Source organism: Tenebrio molitor, chromosome 4 (assembly GCF_963966145.1).
Source record: "Tenebrio molitor chromosome 4, icTenMoli1.1, whole genome shotgun sequence".
Taxonomy (NCBI): Eukaryota; Metazoa; Arthropoda; class Insecta; order Coleoptera; family Tenebrionidae; genus Tenebrio; species Tenebrio molitor.
The window spans coordinates 7,863,768-7,883,815 of record NC_091049.1 but is presented as its reverse complement, the minus strand read 5'-3'; the positions used below and the strand labels follow the sequence as shown (position 1 = coordinate 7,883,815).

At 36.5% G+C, this 20,048-nt stretch overlaps 2 protein-coding genes and 1 pseudogene across 3 annotated transcripts; 2 read left to right on the top strand and 1 right to left on the bottom strand.

Moving 5' to 3' along the window:
- The window catches only part of LOC138128508 (transmembrane protease serine 9-like), a 35,926-nt pseudogene extending 24,297 nt beyond the window's left edge, over positions 1–11,629 (top strand).
- Positions 7–987, bottom strand: LOC138128265 (uncharacterized). The gene has a single exon (XM_069044452.1). The coding sequence runs from the start codon at positions 985–987 to the stop codon at positions 7–9; it is 981 nt and encodes a 326-aa protein (XP_068900553.1).
- Positions 11,630–13,562: 1,933 nt separating the features above from the next.
- Positions 13,563–19,112, top strand: LOC138128504 (modular serine protease-like). Of its 2 annotated transcripts, XM_069044711.1 has the most exons (15): positions 13,563–13,757; positions 13,879–14,994; positions 15,053–15,068; positions 15,150–15,349; positions 15,402–15,608; positions 15,656–15,814; positions 16,072–16,196; positions 16,246–16,422; positions 16,474–16,636; positions 16,689–16,890; positions 16,938–16,970; positions 17,017–17,195; positions 17,243–17,331; positions 17,472–17,609; positions 17,753–19,112. In XM_069044711.1, the coding sequence occupies exons 2-15, from the start codon at positions 14,949–14,951 to the stop codon at positions 17,855–17,857; spliced, it is 1,839 nt and encodes a 612-aa protein (XP_068900812.1). In that variant the 5' UTR covers positions 13,563–13,757; positions 13,879–14,948; the 3' UTR covers positions 17,858–19,112. The 2 variants fall into 2 exon arrangements, with proteins under 2 accessions (XP_068900812.1, XP_068900813.1); XM_069044712.1 differs by having other exon boundaries at positions 13,563–14,994; positions 17,026–17,195.
- The last annotated feature ends 936 nt before the right edge of the window (positions 19,113–20,048 follow it).

Sequence of the window (20,048 nt, the reverse complement as noted above, 5' to 3'; positions counted from 1 at the left end):
AGAAGTTCACGGGTCACAGAGTTTGCGATTTTTTATGTCCACAGTCAACTCGAAATTGTCTAGGCACCGATGATAGCGTCCGTTACACTTGCCACTATGAATGTCCACAAAAATGGCCGTCTTAAACCTAAATTTAAACTGAGGGTTCGTTGTCCGAACACTTTGATTGCGGAACCGTCCCTCCTGTCCGTTTTTTGAGTACGCACATGGTTTGACGTACTTGTTGGCTTTTTCACCAAACTTGTGGTGGTACCAACAATTTTCGAATTTTTCGCTGCGACTTCTGCTTCGGCTCCTGGTCCGGTTTTCATTTTGTTTGGCTTCGTACTTCTCCATTCTGCTGGTTAACTGCTCCATTTTTGTCAGTAGTTTCAGCATGATGTCCGCCGTGTCTGCTGTTTCGCCATTCTTTTTTGGAGGTGGTTGATGTGTGGTGGTTGATGCTACTGCTGCCGAAGGGGTAGTCTCCAGGATTTTGTCGGCGATTTCCGCTAGTTCTTTTAGCCCCAACGTCGTCAGAGAGATGAGAATTGGTTTGATGTCCGGTGGCATTTGTTGAAGGAAAAGTTCTCGTAGCACCTGTTCGTTGACGGAGTTCGAACTTTCAACGAGCGATTTCATATGTCGTAGGAGCTGCGAGGGTTTCCGCGATCCTAGTTCTTGCCCGGAGAGAAGCTGTTTTAGTTTTTGCGTTTCCGACAACGAGAGGCGTTCTATGATGGCTTCTTTTAGCCGTGTGTATGGTTCGGTGGAGTCTGGGGTTGTGATGACGTCTGCAACCTCAGCAGCTATCTCTGGTGAGAGTACCGTTAGCACATGGTAGAACTTTGTCTCCTCCTTTGTGATTCGCGTTGACGCCAAGTTGAATTTCGCTTCTGCCATGGAGAACCACAACTCGGGTCGATTTCCCCAGAACGGTGGTAGTGCAGTGCTCGACACCGAAGTCTCTGCTTGAGGTGTGATTTGGTTTTCCTCACCTGGAGCCATGTTGCAGTGGTTTGTTGCTGATTGATGCGTCCACGTGGTCGTCGACGATTCCCAAAAATCCGCTTGATTTTGTTTTTTCTCGGGGTCACCACTTTAGCGGTTTGGGTACTTGGTGAACCAATGATTTCCAACGATAACAACGTTTTATTCAACAACAATATTAATAACAACTTTGAACTTTCAAGAGTAAAAAATAAAAATGGCTTAAAGTTAGGATGTGGGTGCAGCGATGTTGGCCCAGTCGAGTCTTCGGGGTAAGAGAGCGAGATCCCATCATTTTCCACCCTCGTACCGTCGGCTCTCCTTGGAGGGGGTGGTATCGGGGTGCGTTCCACTTGGTGCTTGTTTCGTGGCGTTTGTAGCGCCATACATTCCTAGAACTAGATTGTATAAAATCTTGTACCTACTTATTAAGCCTTACTTTATTCCAATCTTTCTGCAAAATATTTACACACCCGTCTATGACAAAAAAGAACAAAACTATTCAACTTCCATAATTTCATTAGAAAATTCTGAATCATCATTACCTGCTTCAAAATCCCAATCAAATTCCGAGTCAGGTTCTCCTAATGAAATTATTAAACGAAAAACGTTTTCAAATGAAAGATTTCACATTAATTTTGCCCAATCTTCCGAAATAAGTTCTTCACAATATCTACAAAAATATTGGCAAATTTCAGGAGTACATTTCAAAATAGACTCAAGCCATAAATTCACAACTCTATCGGGAAGTTATAATAGGTCTTACAAAACCCCTGTGCCATTTCAATTGTGTCGTTGTTTCTTCCTTCACTATCCGTGTTACATTTTTTTCTTGTACTCACCTACGATTCAATTTATACACAAAAAAAAAACTTGACTTTATTGTAACTTACTGAAAATATGTTCTGCAGTCTAATACAAAAACACCATCAATACGTCTTAAAGTCGCTTAATTATGATTACGGTAAATTCGGCAACATGTTACGTTCATTTTGATAGGTCCGCATGTCAGGCACTTTAGTGACAGCAGAGATGACAGAAATCAAACATGCATCCAACGTTAAAAAATGAAATCATAGCCTCCCCTTATGCCAAAACATCGTGAATGGTATATATGTTAATAAAGAATTCTTACAATAATTGTATAATTATGTCAGAAGGTTATTTAAATGAAATTACCTAAATGAGGAACAAATTATTTTTTATTACTTTCCCCACTAGTGAGGGAAGTGATTTACTTTCCTCACATGTGATGCAAACGCCTACTTTCCTCTTTAAATTGAGTGATGGAAATGTCATTTTCAGACTTGACGTTGGAGAAATAATTTTTTTCTTAAATTATTTTGTATTCTCAAACCAGACAAATCAAATGAAATGATAATTCATTTTACCTTCTTTTTTTGAAGTGACATATTTGTCACTAGAAAAATTACTAAACAGTGTTGTCGGTTAAATTATCATGCTGTGATGCCGCTTGTGTGTTTTTTTTTTTTTAATTTTTGGAGCCATTATAAATAGTCATAAAAACATCTCTTTACCACAATTATTTATGCGGACTAAAAATATTGTTTATTACCGATTCTTTGCTATAAAACTATGTATTATAGTTTTGGTCTTTGGTTAACTTGGTAATTGGTATAATATTCTGCTACAATTTTGTTCTCTTTAGTATTGGTCATTTTTAAATTTATTTAAAAAAAAATATTAATCATTAAATATAGTGTGCCATTGATGTTACAAAGATTAGTACCCGATGGAATAATTTCCATAGATTGGGCGACTCTGTTATGTTTAGTTTAGTACTTATGGTAAAGAGTTAATGATTTTTAAAATGTTGACAAACGAAATCACAATCGGAAAAATCTTCAAAACTCGCAGTTAATACATTTTGTCGATTTTGACTAATTTATCACTTCATCGACAAAATATAATTATTCTAATTTAATAAATCGAGAAATTATGCATGATTTACTAAAAAAAAAGCAAAAACAATATAAGAAAAAAACATAATTTTACTTTATTTGTAAAAACAAAAGGTAATATAAGTCATGATATTAAATTTAATTATGATTTTATGCCAATTTTCTCTGAGGAAGGAATTCCTTGTGTTGAAAACGTGAAAACAATAATTATAAAGAGAATTATCAATTCCTAAAGCTTGTTTTAAATTTGTATTATTGATAGGTAATCTATTCATAAGCCAGATTGCGGACTCTAATTATTCCATGTTCAGTACCGTTGATGTATACAAGTATATAAAAAAGCTTCACCGGGGTTGTGGATGCTGGAAAGGTGTTTTTATTGTTATGCTTTTATCTCTTGTTATGTGGCGTTTTTTTTTGTTCATGTGTTGATGTAAATTACGTATTATGCTGTTTTATTATTTTTAATCTCTTATACATACACTATGCAGTTTATATTGGGACTTATGTAAGCCAATTATGGCATGACATTAATAAATGTTGATTTTATTTCATTTCATACTTTCATGACCTTGTGCTTATTAAAAAAATAATACATTTTTTGTATTATGTTTAGGTCTCCAGATTGTTTTACATTATTCTTATTGTTTCTAGCCGATGAGTTATCATCTAGAAAAACGAGCAAGAATGGAAGGAGGAAGTGCAAATGAGGTACAAAGAAAGGCAAGTTTAATAAATGTAGTCTCATACCTGTTTATGTAGCATTTCTGTTCTTGCACAGTTATGTGATATATGTTTTTATCTTTTCAGAGCACATCACCAAAGAAAATATGTATTTTGTCCACACAATCATTTAGTAAAATCATACACATTGCTGCGTTTGTGGATAAGACGCTATTTATTAAAGCGTTTCTTGAAGCAGATGATGAAGTGATAGTAGCTTTGGCGCCTCGCCGCTTTGGGAAATCAACAAACATGGACATGGTGAAAGAATTCCTAACACGGAACAAAAAACTCTTCCAAGACAATCAGTTAAAAATATGGAAAGAGGAAAGGTTTTTTTTTGATATGTACTGCCAAGAGAATCCTGTCATATACGTGGACTTTAAAAATATCACTGGTAGAACTACAGATGGACTCCTTCAATCATTAAAGGAACTCATTTACTGTGCATTTAATGAACATCAGTATCTTATAAAAAATATCGATGGAAAATATTCTTGGTCAGATACGAAATTGGAGGTTCTGGGCCCTATTAAAATATATGAGAATTATTGGAATAATTAAAAAAATCTTGATGAAGATGAGGTGATTAAAGGATTGAAGCGCTTATCTCGCTGTTTACATGTGTACCATAACAAACCCGTTTATGTATTAATCGATGAATTCGATTTTCCTATCATGGACATCATCTTCTGGGATTCAACTTCAAAGAATGATGTTCTGGACGAAACCATCGAAGTTATCGGTCGCATCATGTCCATTACGTTCAAAAACAACGAACATATCAAGAAAGGCTTAATAAATGCCTGTGTCCGCGTCGCAGAAGTTTTATCTGGCGACGCGAACAACATCCAGTATTATCAGTTTTTGAGAAAACCTAGATTTGCTCCTTATTTTGGATTTACAGATACAGAAGTGAAGAGTCTGCTTGAAAAAGAAGAATTTACTACTTTTAATAATGACCAAGTAAAAAAGTGGTACAATGGTTATAAAATAGTGGATTGAGGGGACTATGCCATTTATAGCTGTTAAATTACTGGGTTGACTCGGACAGCATCACTCACCTAAAACATCTGTTTGGACATTATCTCATTCGTGAATTCATTGAAGATCTTATTGATGGAGAAGAGATCGAAATAAAGGCCATTCGAAACTTTGCGAAAGAAAACATAATTGCCTTACTAAACTTAGTTCATCAAGAACTTAAATCTATACATAGGTCAGATGTACATTTTTTCCTCCAATTTTTGACCGAAAATGGATACTTGAATGTTTTACGCACTAGCCCTGGGATTCCAAATCGAGAAATTAGGACGTTGTTTCAGGAAAAATGTTATGATGTAGAACTGTTTTCAAAGAAACACCAGCTTTTAAATGAAAATATTAAGGGTTATTTGGCTGCATTAGAATCAGTGCTAACAAGAGAAGACAAAAATGATTTACTGAATATGCAAAGGCTGTCTCTAAATTGTTTGATGGAGCCATAATGCCCCAAAACGAGGACGAATTTCATTGTATTCTCTTTGTTTTGGCATATAATGTTAAATTTTATATAGTTCGCAGTGAACTAAGCATCTCCCGAAGAAAATCTAAAGGAAGACCGCCTCATCTTGATTTGCTTATGATTTTGAATGAAGCTGGCTTGATTGTGGAATTAAAATTTGCCGACCAATCATCAGTGGCCGCTCTTTCTCAAATTAGAACGCGACAGTTTGAATCAAGCTTCGACAACTAAAAAAATGTCACAAAGAAAATTCTTATGGGTTTGCATATGACTAAAGAAGGGAGAGTTAGTCTGACTTACACTATTGAGTTAGTCTGACTTACACTATTGGCGATTCACCTCCCGAAACTGTTACCAGCCATGAATAGACTTTTGATGGCACAGACGTCTTTTTTTATTTGTATTGCCATTGTATTACCGTTGTTAAATAAATACAATAATTTTAATGGTGTTTTTAGCGTTTAAATTTTTATAAACACAATAGAACTGCATGAGTCTGTGTTGTGAATTTAGCTTTAGGCAACTTTGGGAGTTTCTGGTGTTCCTTTAGTTGGTGGTAAGGTTATTTTTAATATCATAGATAGTGGGTGAAGAGAATTTTATGGATTTAGAGGAATCTTTCGGTTTGTTCGTATTAGGATAATTAATTTTTATTTTTATGGTTTAAATAGAATTATTTATTTTATATATTTTTTTCTTTTTTGGTTTGTTTATTTTTTATTAATTTAGATCGCTTAATTTAGAGCGTAGTACTGAAGATACCAAAGTAATTTTTAATTTCTAAATATTTGTAATTTTTCTTAACTATAAAAATTAGAAATACATATAATCATCTGCTTTTTTTAAGTTGGAGGCTTAATTTTAAAATATTTCTTTAATTGGGATTTTTCCAGTTTTTTTTATCATTAACAGTGATATACTCGTATATATTTTCACAATAAAAAAAACTACCGATAAGCATTGATATATACCTACATATCTCACATAATAAGCTGATGGGTTTTAAGGTTTTTATGTGGTTTGCCGTTGTTCAGAAATGAAAAATCATTTAGGGATCTCTGGAATTGAGGGCTTTTTTTTTACAAGATTTTGAGTTTTCATGAACGAATTTCGTAATATTCATTTGCTGCGCATTCGAATCCTGATAGAGCGCAAAATCTTTTTCATAGCTATAGAATATTTTCTTATGATTAGTCGCAGACAGGAGTCTACTTCAGCGTGCGAAGCACTAGTCCACTTCGTGGACGCTGACGCCACAGAGCTCTGCATTGCTTTAATCGACCTTCGGTCCTCAGCTGGTTTCACCAGATTGTATGATTTTTAGGTTTGTATAGTTATAAACAAAAACAATATACACAATCGTAGATTGTAATACCTGGTCCAGAAATAAAAAAGCCATTTTGGGAATTTAAAAACAAGAGCTTTTATTTGTTTAATATTATTACCGGTCGCCACTCCGACCGGTGAATTTTTTGCATGTGCCAATGCTTTCTCCAGAAGTAAAAATCCATTTTGGGGTGTCTCAAAACAAGGAATGCTGTAAGGTTTTTTTGGGTGCTTTGAATGTAATTATGTTTGATTTTCAACAGTTTTCCCATGTGCCCATTTTCTGGTGGTCTATTGAGTTTCGAGTATTTTTGGGAGCATAAAAAATTATGATTTTTGAAGGAATTTCATAATATTAGTTTGTAAGGCGCCAAATATACCTCTTTGATTTGGTGTTGTTTTTCTCTTTTTTTTGCATGCGCCAATTGGTCTGGTCCAGAAATAAAAAGCCATTTTGGAGTGTCTAAAAACACGGTATGTTGTAAGTTTTTTAGAGTGCTCGTGAGATAAATTTGCATGATTTTGGGTGATTTTCAACGGTTTTTTCATGTGCCCAATTTTTTTCGAAAAAACCATGAACCCCTACCTTCTATCGAATTTGCACCCAGAAAAAAAACATTTAAACGGCCATAGCTCCCTTATTAAACATAATGTGACAATGAATTATACACCGCTGGATTCCTCTTTTCAATGCGCTTCTTTCTCGGAAGCGAAAAACGGGAAAATGAAGCGACTGGGATTCTCCACAAGTCGACTAATTTACATTGCGACCTTGAATATAGGGAAGGTGATCCGGGTGATCAAAGTGGAAGTGGACAAATGGTACTATCGTCATTCAACATCTCTAGATTGTGACAACAGTGAACTAAGAGTTAGGAAAAAAGAGTCATTGCGTTCTTTATTTCGTTTTAATTAACATCATATATATTTTGTAAGTAATCGTGTCTTCAGTTCAGCGTACTTTCCACAATACGATATCATTTGATAACCGGTTGATGCACACACGATAAACGTGCAAACTTGGTAATTCCGATTGGGTTCATAGACTTGTCTTGGTTGTCCGAAGATATATTACAGGTTGTGCATAAAATTAACGGTTATTTAGTAGCTGTCCGACTCCAACAGAAGAACAACACAATAAAAAAATCCCAAATTGTACAATGAGTTTTCGGTAATTTGTGTAAAGTGATTTGAGATAAACGAGAAAATCTGTTTTATGGATCACTTCAAAGTGAAGATGTTTGTGATGAAATTATCACTCTTGTTGTATTTCTTTGGTGAGTCAAGAGAAAATGTAGTACTATGTTTGGTAAACAAATTTCTTTCTAGTTTCGCAAGAAGTTGTCATTGTAAGGTACGTATTTTTAAAATGAATTGGTTGTCAAATCGAGCAAAGCTTGGAGATACATCAGTTACCAAGAGATTGACTGGTTGAGTTGTTTAAGGGGTGATTGTCCTTTACCTCCACATCCCTATTTTGGATGGTGGTCAACATGGAACAACAAATCTGAAGGAATGACGGTGTCTGAAAGTACAGTCCTGAAAATAAATTGCAACGACAATTACGTTTTAGACGGTTGCACAATCGTAGCTTGTTTCAACGGAAAGTGGACTCCAAACATTGGAAAATGCTTGAGTAATTGTCTTAAGGGAAAGCCTCGAGGAACGAAACTTAAAATTCTCTTGTAGGAACGTGTCAATCGATACACTCCACAGCCATGATGACAGTCAAATGTACAGTAAAAGATAAAGAAATGGTGAACTGCACTGACCCTCTCGAAGGTACCATAGCACAGTTCAAGTGCGCTTCGTACTACGAAGACTCGAGAGTGTCCAGACCCAAAGCAATTTGCATCGACGGGAGGTGGAGCGAGAGCGTTCCAGGTTGGACCTGACCGAAATGGTTGATCGAGGTAGTTCTTTGATGTGTTGTAGTGTGCGGCAAGGTACGACCAAAGAGGGATCCTATGTTGATTGTAGGTGGGAAAGTCGCCGGAAAAAGATATTTCCCCTGGCAAGCTGCTTTGTACGACGCCAGAAATCAGAAGTTCCTTTGCGGAGGAAACTTGTTAAACGAAAGAATTATTTTGACGGGTGAATATCCTTCATTTATATGTGTTGCAAGTGTAAAACATCTTGTGCGTTTGGTAGACGACAAGTCATTGTTTTTTTGCAAACTTCCACGTTAAAAATTATTGATGATTTTTTTTATTTGTTAGCTGCGCATTGTATAACAGACGAAGACGGAAACCTATTTCCCAAAGAATTTTACGTGGTGGCAGTTGGAAAACGCTTTCGTAAGTACTCAGACTCTCGCGACTCAGCTCACACTCAAACGTCTCAAGTAAGTTGAACACGAAAGAGTTGCTTCACGCTACCCATTCTTCATTTAGATACACAGAATGTTTGTTCCTGACGCGTACGAAGGAGACACTCAAAATTACTTGGCCGACATAGCGATACTAGTCGCTGTGAAAACTTTCACGCTTTCTACTAGAATCCAACCTGTTTGCGTCGACTGGACCAGGGACTATGACGTGAGATATTAAATTCCAAAGGAGGACGAAAAGGATTTGTAAGACTTTCCACCAATCAAATGTATTGCTTCTAATGGAGACTGTAGGTGGCTGGCTGGGGCAATACTGTTGAAACTGGACAAGCGTCCGACGTCCTTCGACAGTTGAGTGTTCCTTCTGTTCCTCAACAGACGTGCAAAAAAGAACTGCCGGTAGACTACAAGGCATACCTTACGCACGACAAGTTGTGCGCGGGCTATTTGAACAATGGTACTTAAACTAGTCACTTCCCACAAAACTTATTTCATCCTGAAACTGGATGCAGGTTCTTCGGTTTGCAACGGAGACAGCGGAGGAGGTTTGGTCTTCAAATATTCTAACAGATTTTTTGTTGCCGGCGTTGTCAGTTTAGCTCCTGTGGCTAAGACAGCGGAAGGAGGATGCGACAGTCAACAATACGGTCTCTACACGGTAGTCTACAAATATTCTGACAATTTCATTTTAAGAAATTTGGTTCGATTCAAACCGTGAGTCCAATCAATATGACCGACCAACGCGAGTACCGTAAAATTTCAGATACGATAACGACGACGATTCTGAATATTTCACCACTCCCTTTCCAGACACGACTGAAATTTCACTTACTGAACCTTCATTTGCTGAACCACCTATGCCACCAAAGTAAGTACCAACTGAATTAAAAATATAACATTGAGTACTCGATTTGGTTCAGTGAGGGATGCGTTTTGCCAGCCTACCCAGACTCAGGTCGTTGGATTCCTGTTGGAAACTCTTCTGAATCTCTTTATCCTGGAGACTCCGTCGGAAATTTCACTGTTTTGAAATTAGAGTGTGACAAGGGTCACGTACTGATTGGGTAGATGTTTCTTCTATGCAACAATGACATCTGGATGCAAAAAATGGGAAAATGTTCAAGTAATATCTGAATTAGTAGAGGTAGATCGCACTACTCGCTCCTATTCTTTCAGAGACTTGCCCATCTATTAACAATACTTCGACTAGATCGGTAACTTACGAGCACAAGAGCACCCATATTGGAAATTCGATTCCCATCGATGGTACCATCGCGAGGTTCACTTGTGCCCCCTACTACGAAAAGAACAGTGTAGAGCAGCGTCCGTTTGTCTGCTTGGATGGTACCAGGTCCGAACCTGCTCCTAAGTGTATTGCATGTGAGTCCAACAAAAACCAGATGAACAGATTTTAAAAAAATATTTCTTAAACAATTTTTAGTGAGTGGTCAAAGAGCGCGTGAAAACACAGACAAAATTATTGGTGGAAATTCCACAAGACAAGGACTGTTTTCTTGGCACGTGGCCATTTACCTGAACGATGTTATAATTTGTGGTGGAAGTTTACTCAGCGAAAGAGTCATACTGACAGGTGAGTCTCCCACAATCGTAAAATGTTCGCTTAAAAACAGTATTTCTAGCTGCACAGTGTGTAACACATTCTGATGGTCAACTACACCCAAAAGAAAATTACACAATAGCTGTTGGGAAATATTTCAGCAAGATTTGGAACAACATCGCAGTTTTCAAAAGTTTCTTTGTTTTCCACCAATTTACACATCATTGTTGTTGTCTTCTTTACAGATAGAAGAAATATTTGTGGCTCCGGAGTACAGTACTCAAAACCATTTTACTGATATTGCTGTAATCGTGACAGACAGAGCTTTCAAGCTTTCCCCCACAGTCCAACCTGTCGCTGTTGATTGGGCAAAAGCACACGTAGATAAAGTATTGCGTCCAAGCAGACAATTTGGATACGTAAGCTTCGAATTATGCTTCATACTCCCATTCTTCATTTAAATCTTGTTGATTGTAGATCAGTGGTTGGAATGATTCTGCACAACATGGAAATTATTCAACTCCCCTCGCTACCATCAGAGTTGCCTTCATAAATCATACAATTTGTTTTTTGGATGTTCCGGAAAGTTACGAAAAGTATTTAACATCCGACAAGATGTGTACTACTTTTGGCATCAGTAAATATTTTTAAATAAAAAAAAAATCAATACACGTTGGTATGTTTTGTAGGACATAATGGAATTTGCATGGGCGATCGTGGAGCGGGACTTGTGGCAGAACATAACAACAAATATTACATTTTTGGTGTTTTGAGTTTCTTTCCCGGAAAATGTGATATCGGCCAATATGGACTTTACACTCGAGTTGACCCCTATGTCGACAACTTCATATTAGAAAAGGTGGCTCGATATAACACTGTTTAAATACTTAGTTATTTGGATCACTAGTCCAGAAAATGATATTTTGCGAGTGTGAGTGGCATTGCGTAGCCAAGGCGCCAAGCCGAGGCGGAAACACGAGGACTCGCAAAACATTTTCTGGACGTGTAATCCACAACATTTTTCATACCGACAAATTTAAATCATTTTTAAAAAGTAAAAAATTATGAATTAATTCAACGAAAGTAACTTCTATGTCAAACTTTGTTGACATTTAAGAATCAATGCTGTCAGCCCATTCTCTAGTAAATTTTTAACCAAGGACACTTTTGTAAGTACTAGGCCGGGAATTTAACGTTCCCGGCGGATTTTTAATCATGCAAAACTGTAGATAATAATGGCCGGCAGCATGAAAAATGTATTTCACGTAATATGTATAAATAAAATAGAATTTTGATTATTTGTTTTTTTATTATTTATTTAGGTGATAAAATTAACTTACTGTAAGAGAATTTTTAAAAACGCAACAGAAAAACTACCTCTTCCACCCAAACATGTGGCTCATAGATTATGTTCTGAAAGGTCCTTGACTCGGGGGTGATTTTTACGAGTCCCACAGGCGAGACAGGGACAGTGTAGCTTTGGCAGCTGGAACCGACGGGCTGTCCAAGGTACGAGTACGAGAGTGACGGCAGGTGAATAGTCTGTGACCCGGGAGTGGTGCAGTGAATTAGGCTTGTGCTAGGCGGTGATACAGTTACCAGGTGTGTCGGTAACTGGGTGATAGCAGGTTTGGGCAACCTGGGCTATGATGTCAGTACCACCAATGCGCTAAAACCTCTGGCAGATACCATGGTATAATTCCTGAGCACCGGATGTCCGGGTGAGGCATCTTTGGCTCATGACACGGCACGGCCGTTGACTGGGAGCGTCTTGTCGAGACGGCCAGTGGTGACAACCAAATGTAACAGATCATACGTGCTTGATTAACGGTTGGGAGGTAACCCCGGCTCTCCTGTACTGAGGGAGCACAGTATCGTATGGAAGTGGGTTGTAGGCTCACACGCTGGCCGTGGCGGTCTTCTTCTGTGGAGATCGCGGGCGGGCCGTGCATCCCAAACTGCACACGGGGCTGTTACAGGTGCTACCAGACCATCCAACGCAACCCCGGAACGTAGCGCTCTGAAGACGACGCCTGTGATTGGAGCCCCTCGTCATGATCGGGCTAGGGGGAGGAATCCCCCGGGTGAGTCACTGTATGACCTTGATTCGCGACAGATGTGTCAGGTGTTTATCATTTACATGTTTGTACCGTCCCATTGAGCAAACCCGAGTCCGGACCTGTGCTTTACCCTTTGAATGACTGAATGAGGTGGAGGTGAGTCCGATTGTAGATTATCGTATGACTGTAGCTGAGATTGTCTAATTTAATGTGTACCGATGAGTCTGATCGATTAATTATCAAATATTGAGGGATAACGCCCTTGGGCAAAAATCAAGTCTTACATTACTAAGTAATAAAATGCAATATCAAGAATGCCATGGAAATTTTTGTTGAACGTCATGCATGATAATAAACCAAACAATTTTTATATTAAACATTTTTTTCATAATGTTTCAAATAAATATAAAAATTGTTTGGTTTATTATCATGCATGACGTTAAACAAAAATTGTCAAATTTCCATGGCATTCTTGATATTGCATTTTATTACTTAGTAAGTTAATTTTATCACCTTTTTTTTAAATTTTATTCTTTTTCCCCATAATGGCAAAACTGTATTTATGAATACAGAAAGATACGCTTGTTTGAAAATCACACAAAAAATGTATGGGTGCTATTTAAAAAAACAAAGTTGGTTGCCATAGCAGCGAAACAAAAGAAGATAGGAACAAAGTAGAAAGACCAGATGATGCAGGATTATACACCAATCAACTTTTATATTAAACATTTTTTCATAAATTGTCAAATTAAAAAGTTACAGCCAATATTTGATTCTTTTGTTCCAGCCTGTATATTATTATTTGTATATAATCACGTTGTCACAGGCAACAGCAGTACGCAAATGTTTCTAAATAGTTTCCTGAAAACGATTGGACAATTTTTGTTCGCAAAACGGAAACATTTCCAACGATATTGAGAGATCTTGCCGACGTACAACAGCTTTTTCATAATCAATGCTTTAAAAATCCCACGACTACTAATTTTCAATTTGAATTCAGTGCAGCCCATCAATACATATTTTATGTTGTGCATTTGCACGTTTTTTCCATATAGACTTTGCATAAGGTCATTAGCCATTCAAAACAAACAATTTTTCTAATTTTAAAATGATAGGTTATCAGTTTCGATGATAAAAAATGACCCCCAAGATAAAATTAAAACTCCTTAAACATTCAGTTTCTCCGCAAAGAGATCGTACAGAGTTCCACTTTAACTTTCATGCCTTATTGATGCAGCAGAATCAGAATCAAAAAACTGTTGGACTTGTATTGTAAAATACTGTCGCTTTCATCTAACTAGTTGTGTGTTAAGAGATGCACAACACAGGATAATTTATAACATTTGTTTTATTTGTTTTTTATTGGGTGAGTATAAAAAATGAAATAATTCTTGTATTTCTTTTTAGTTGTACAATCAATGTTCGGTACTTATTGTCACAAATAATATTTTGAAGTTCACCCACCTAAATGGCCAATTTGTTTAAAGGGTGATTGTTTTTTACCTGCACACCCTTTTTTCGGACGATGATCAATAGTCAACTACATCGATTCTTAGAGTGGTGGTGTCTGAAATTAAAGAGAGTCAAATGTATTGACAACTGCAGAGAAAGATTCAACTGTACTAGTGCTTTCGAAGACTCAAGACTCTTTACCTAAATGAGACATGGAGCGAAAACGAAAACTTTCAAATTTGGAAAAAAAGCGAATTTTTTATACCTAGTATCTGACAAGATACGCTCGGCAAAAAATTCTTCATTGATTGTTAAGAGAAGAGTGGCCAATATAGAAGAAGAATAGAGTGAATATTGATATAAATATAAATAAAATATACAGGGTGTTTGGGGTATAAGGTAACAAACTTCTCCTGTGTAAAGAAATAGACAAAATAAAACTTTTATTCTAGCAACATTTATTAGTATGTGTTATAATTTTCTAGTAATCATTTTTTCAATTTGAAGAACTGCTGTGTGAGATCCACCGGATTTCTAAATTATAAAGGCGGCAGCTAACGCATATTCCTTTACAAATCTTTATTAGCTTGGTATTAATAATTACAAATACGAACAGTAGCTCTCAAACAGTGGAAACAGAGTTTAGTCAGTTTAGTTCAGCATAATAATAAAAGCAAATTGAAAAAAATGTCACTAAGAAAAGTTGTTCATTTAACCTAGCTGTGCATCTCAGAAAAGATTGTTATCACGATTTGTGAATTAGTATATTTTTTTGACGTTTTGAAATATGTGGCCGAGATACTTTACGCGAATCATTGTTAATTTGACGTAAAAACTACCACAACATCGAAATGAATAATAAAGGAGAGTCGAACTTAGAAGAAGACGATAATCTTGCCGTTTGAGAGTAAAATTACTGTTAAATTTAAAAATTGCTATCAGTTTTGGAATTACCGCGAAATTGACCTCACAACCAGTGATAACGCCATCTTCATTTTTTTGCTCAGTTGCGAAATGTTTCTTCTCTAGCTATAACAACAACTATTGTCGTTTTGTGTTCACTTTATAAAGATACTGCAAGAGCGTGACGTAATTTCCAACGAAAATGTATTGCACAAGTTTGAAAATGATCTTTCTTTTATGTCTTCTTGGTGAGTATACAACGAATGCATTTATTTTTGTTGCTAATATGTGATGTTTCAAAACAAGAAATAATTTATGTTCGGTAAGTATACTCGTATATTCAAGTAAATAAAAAATCAAATCCTTCACACAACCACTTCCATATGAATGTACCATCTGAAAGGAGTGACTGCGTTTTACCACCACATCCAGATTTCGGTTTTTGGAAAATAGCAAATAAAAACCACGAGTCAACGAACACCGGAACGGTGTTGGAATATACAATTCTGCGAATATTTTGCAACGAGACTCACATCTTGGCAGGTCCCAGTATTGTAGCGTGTCTTGGTGGAAAATGGACACCAACCATTGGACGCTGCCTCAGTAATCAATTTCTTATTTAATCGTTACCCCCTAGATTAAGTTTTTTTTCTAGAAACGTGTCCAGCAATATATTCTACACCGATCATGACTGTCAAATGTACCACCAACGGAAAAGAAGCGGTCAACTGTACTGACGCCATTCATGGTACCATGGCACGGTTCAGCTGTGCCTCTTTCTATGAAAATTCGCGACGTTCCATGCTCCCAGCCATTTGCCTTGATGGGAGATGGAGTGAGGAGGCTCCTAGCTGCATTCCAAGTTAGTGAAAAAACTCTAATCTGGAGGGATTTTATTGTTGCTTTTAGCGTGTGGTAAGACGTCGGCTTTGAGAGATCCTACATTGATTATTAACGGACAAGATGCCACGTTAGAAGATTTTCCATGGCAGGTGGCCTTGTATCGACTCAAAGATAAGGAGTTGCTCTGCGGGGGAAGTTTGTTGAACGCAAGAATGATCTTGACAGGTCTGTCAGTTCTATCAGTTCTTTTTTCAACACCATTTGCATCCTTCTTCCATCCAAAATTTTCCAACAACAAATCTTTTTGTGTTTTTCACTGATTTTATTTCCGACCCCAAAGCCTTTTCTAAGTCCATGAAACTGAAACAATCATCCTCCACTCCCTCGACCTTTCAATAATTGTAACGTTTATTCTTTTCCTTCAATTCTTCTCCCGAATTCAATATCCTTTCCCTATTTTGATTGTTCTCTTTTTTCAACAGCTGCACACTGCATAACGGACAGCCAAGGACATCTCCTTCCTAAAGAAGATTACGTCGTAGCCGTTGGAAAAAAATACCGAAATTTCGACGACTCTCGAGACTCTAGCCACAAGCAAACCTCTTCTGTAAGTTTGGTGTCAAGAATCAGCAAACAACTTTTCTTTTCCGATTTAGATCCACGAAATATTTGTTCCTGAACAATATCAAGGTTTCGATCAGAATTACCTAGCCGACATAGCTCTAATAGCTACTGTGAAATTTTTCAAACTGACGGCTTGGGTCCAACCTGTATGTATAGACTGGCAGAAAAATTATGACAGGTTAATTTTGGACGAAAAGAAAAAAGGAGTGGTAAATCTGTAGAATTTCATTTTTGGTGTTGTCTAGATCTTGACGGTGTAGGTTAGTGGTTGGGGTTATACTCGAGAAACAGGAAACTTTTCAGAGGCCCTTCGAAAGTTAGAGGTTTCAGTTGTTCCCAAGAAAAAATGTAAAAAGGAAGTACCCGAAGATTTCGCAAGATATGTCACATATGATAAGTTATGTGCGGGGTACTTGAACCACAGTAATTACGCTTCAGTGAAGCGCTTCAACAATAAGAAATGTTGACATTTCAGGTACTTCAGTCTGCCTCGGGGACAGTGGTGGAGGTTTGGTTTTTAAATATCAGGACAGGTACTACATTGGCGGTGTTGTCAGCTCGTCTCCTATCACCGACACACCAGACAGAGGATGCAATAGTCAGCAATACAGCCTTTACACTTTCGTATACAATTACTCTGACAGTTTCATCCTAAGGAATATGCTCCGATTCGAGTCGTAAGTTTTAGCAAAGTTGTTAAATTTGATAATTATTGTCATATAAGGTCTGATGTCAACTGCGATGGCTGCTCACCAGAGTAAGTAAAAACCAGAATTATGAAACAAAGTAATACCTACTTAAAGCAAATCAAGGAAAGGTTGCACTTTGCCGAAAGATTTAGCCACAAAGATCGCCAACGGGAGTGTGGTACAGGAACAAAATCCTTGGCAAAATGCCGCATACAGGCATTCGCATGTGGCAGGAATACCCACGAGTATTTTCTGCAGCGGAGTCTTGCTGAACGAGAAAGTTCTTCTGACAAGTAGTTTTTCCACAAGTGTGACCAATTGAAAATTGTTGTTATTTTAGTGAGGATTTGTGTGCTTCGTGGATCACGAAAAGAAGATTACAAGATTAAAAGAGATCTTTTCAACCCCTACAAGGCCGACTATACTGATGTAAGTACAAATCGAGAATATGTATATTGTCATCGAGCGAAGAAGAAAAGAGAAATTATAAATTTGCGAGAAACGTGTCAAACATTCCTCCAAAGAGATGTTTGTGTATCTTCGTTACTTATATTGTTATTATTTTTAAGTTGGGTGATATTTTGGTAATTGAAGACACTGCGTTTATAGTAGTAAAGAAGACCTTCAAGACTGCGCTTAGTCTTGGAAAGACATGTGACTGGATAAAGATATATCCGAGAGGAACTCTAAATCAGCTTAAATACTATGTAAGTTATTTGTTTCGTTTTGTCAAGTCTAAATTTTTGAAAACTGAAATTTTATACTTATTGTGAAATTATGGAGAACAATTTACAAAACAAAGTTGCACGAATGGAAGAGTCTAGATTAGATTTAATTTTGAATGTTCTAGGTTTTCATTTCGAATTACGTCGATAAAGATGGAAAATCGTGGGATATGCTTCAAGGGAAACAGGTTACATTCGAATTGACATACAGTGGAGCCCCGACATGGTGAACTTGAAAAATGCATGAAAATTGGTTCACTATATCCGAGGTTCACTAAAAACGAAAATAAAATTTCTCATGTTGATTATAGGTTTAACGTACAGTTGGTTACGAAAAAAACGGGAAAGGAATTTTTTCCTAATGTAAATTTGGTTTTGTCCATTTGTCAATTAACTGGCTAGTTGACCATATCTATCAAATAATTTTTAAAAACGTTATTGAATTTTGACCATAATTCTAACCTATCTGTGTCAGTTTTATTCTGACAGTTCCCGTTTTTTTGCAACCAACTGTACAGAGTATTTTTCAAATGCGTGTACAAATTTTCACCACGAGCTACTGGCTTGGAAAAAATATTTTTTTGTTCGACACTGTCACAATTTGAAAATTTTCTCCTGTGTGAACGGATTTTGATAAAGCTAATTTTAAAGATTTTAAGCGATTTTGAGCCTTTAAGTGTCTCGTCGAACAAAAAAACGTTGTGTTCAACTCGTTCTTGTGTAAATTGGGCGTTTTAAACTGGCCCACGCGATGAGATACGCATAAGCACGTACGTTACAGTAGGGGAATTACCCGGGGAACCCCCGGAAAGTTTACTATAAACGGAAATTTTAAACCTTAAGTTTATAAAATTCGGTTCACTTTATCCCGAAGTTCATTATAAGCGGGTTCATTATAACCGGATAAAAAATGTATTAGTCTTATGGGAAAACATTGGGATACCTAAAGTAGCGTTCACTATAGCCGGAAGTTCACTAAAATCGGGTTCATTATATCCGGAGTCTACTGTATTATGTGAATTTGGAACACCTATATCTAATAGATATGCTTGCCTTTGTTGTTTATTTAAAATAATAATCTGTGCGATTCCATTTACACATTGTTATGATTTAGCGATCGTTATTTTAACGATCGATTTTTTAAAATGATTTTTAAAGAGCTTGCTGATTTCTTAAAGCAAGTTGATGACCTCTACAAGTATATATTTGCTAAATTAACTTGATTTTTTTAAATTTTGATTCGGAAGTGATTTTCTAATTTTTAAAAAAATATTTAAAACAACCAATTTTCAATGTAACGATCGATATTATACCTATTTGGAAACAGAATCGCACTGAATGTCTGGTCTGTTGTGCTTAATATAAATGTCAATTAAAACTGTTCGATCAAAATATAATTTGTAATTGTCATTTTCCAAACAACTTTCTGATTTATAACTATAATGTGGTTGTGTATTCTTTAATAAATGTAATTTAATAGCTAAATTCATGCGTATAATTTTAGCGAATATATCATGACGTTTCTTATATTCGCTTTGAGCCAAAACGGTGCAAGAAGAAATGATGTGTTCAATTGTTTCCCCTTCAGTTCCGCAAATCCTACATTTATCAATTATCAATTGCAAACCGCATATGTGTTTTTTTATAATTTCTTGTATTTATAACACGATCTTGTATTGCAAATATAAAACCCTGCGTCTCATGGTGAATATTTGATTTCTTAAGCCATGCATGAGAAGCCTGAATATTAATTTCTAGTTGTTCCAGTTCTTTAAAGTATCTCCCATGTAAAGACTTCTGTTTTATATTTGCTATAGTGTCAGGTATATTTGGCTCAACAATATCTGAAATTATTTTATCACTTAAATTTAAAGGTGTGTAACCTTTATCGGCTGAAACCAAAGCATTAAAAAAGGTGTTATCACGAGCTCTATTGAGGAAATAATTTTTTAGTGAAGCAATTTGATTGTGTTGCAGTATTTCTAGATTTGAATAACCCCTACCACCGTTTTCGCGTGGTAAATTAAATCTTTCAATAGCAGATTTAGGGTGATGTCTACTAAATTTGGTAAAAATTATAAAATTTGTTTCACAGTCTAGGACTGGTTTACAAATCTATGAGGGGCATGATGGCCAACTCAATGTTAACGTGACTTCCGAATCACGAGATAGAATATAGTTTTTTTTTTTAAATTTCGCCCTGGGTCGGAATCGAACCCGCGATCCTCGCGTCCCTGAGCTGAAACGGACTCCCTCAGGCTATATTCTGTCTAAAAAAAAATATATATATTATTATTATTATGTATTTATAGAGTTACTATAGTATTTTGTCTGATGGCGCCATCTCGTGTTCAATAGCAAAAAGTATTAAGGTAGAACTCGGTAAATATGTTTTCGGCTGTGGTTTTCCGTAAATTATTT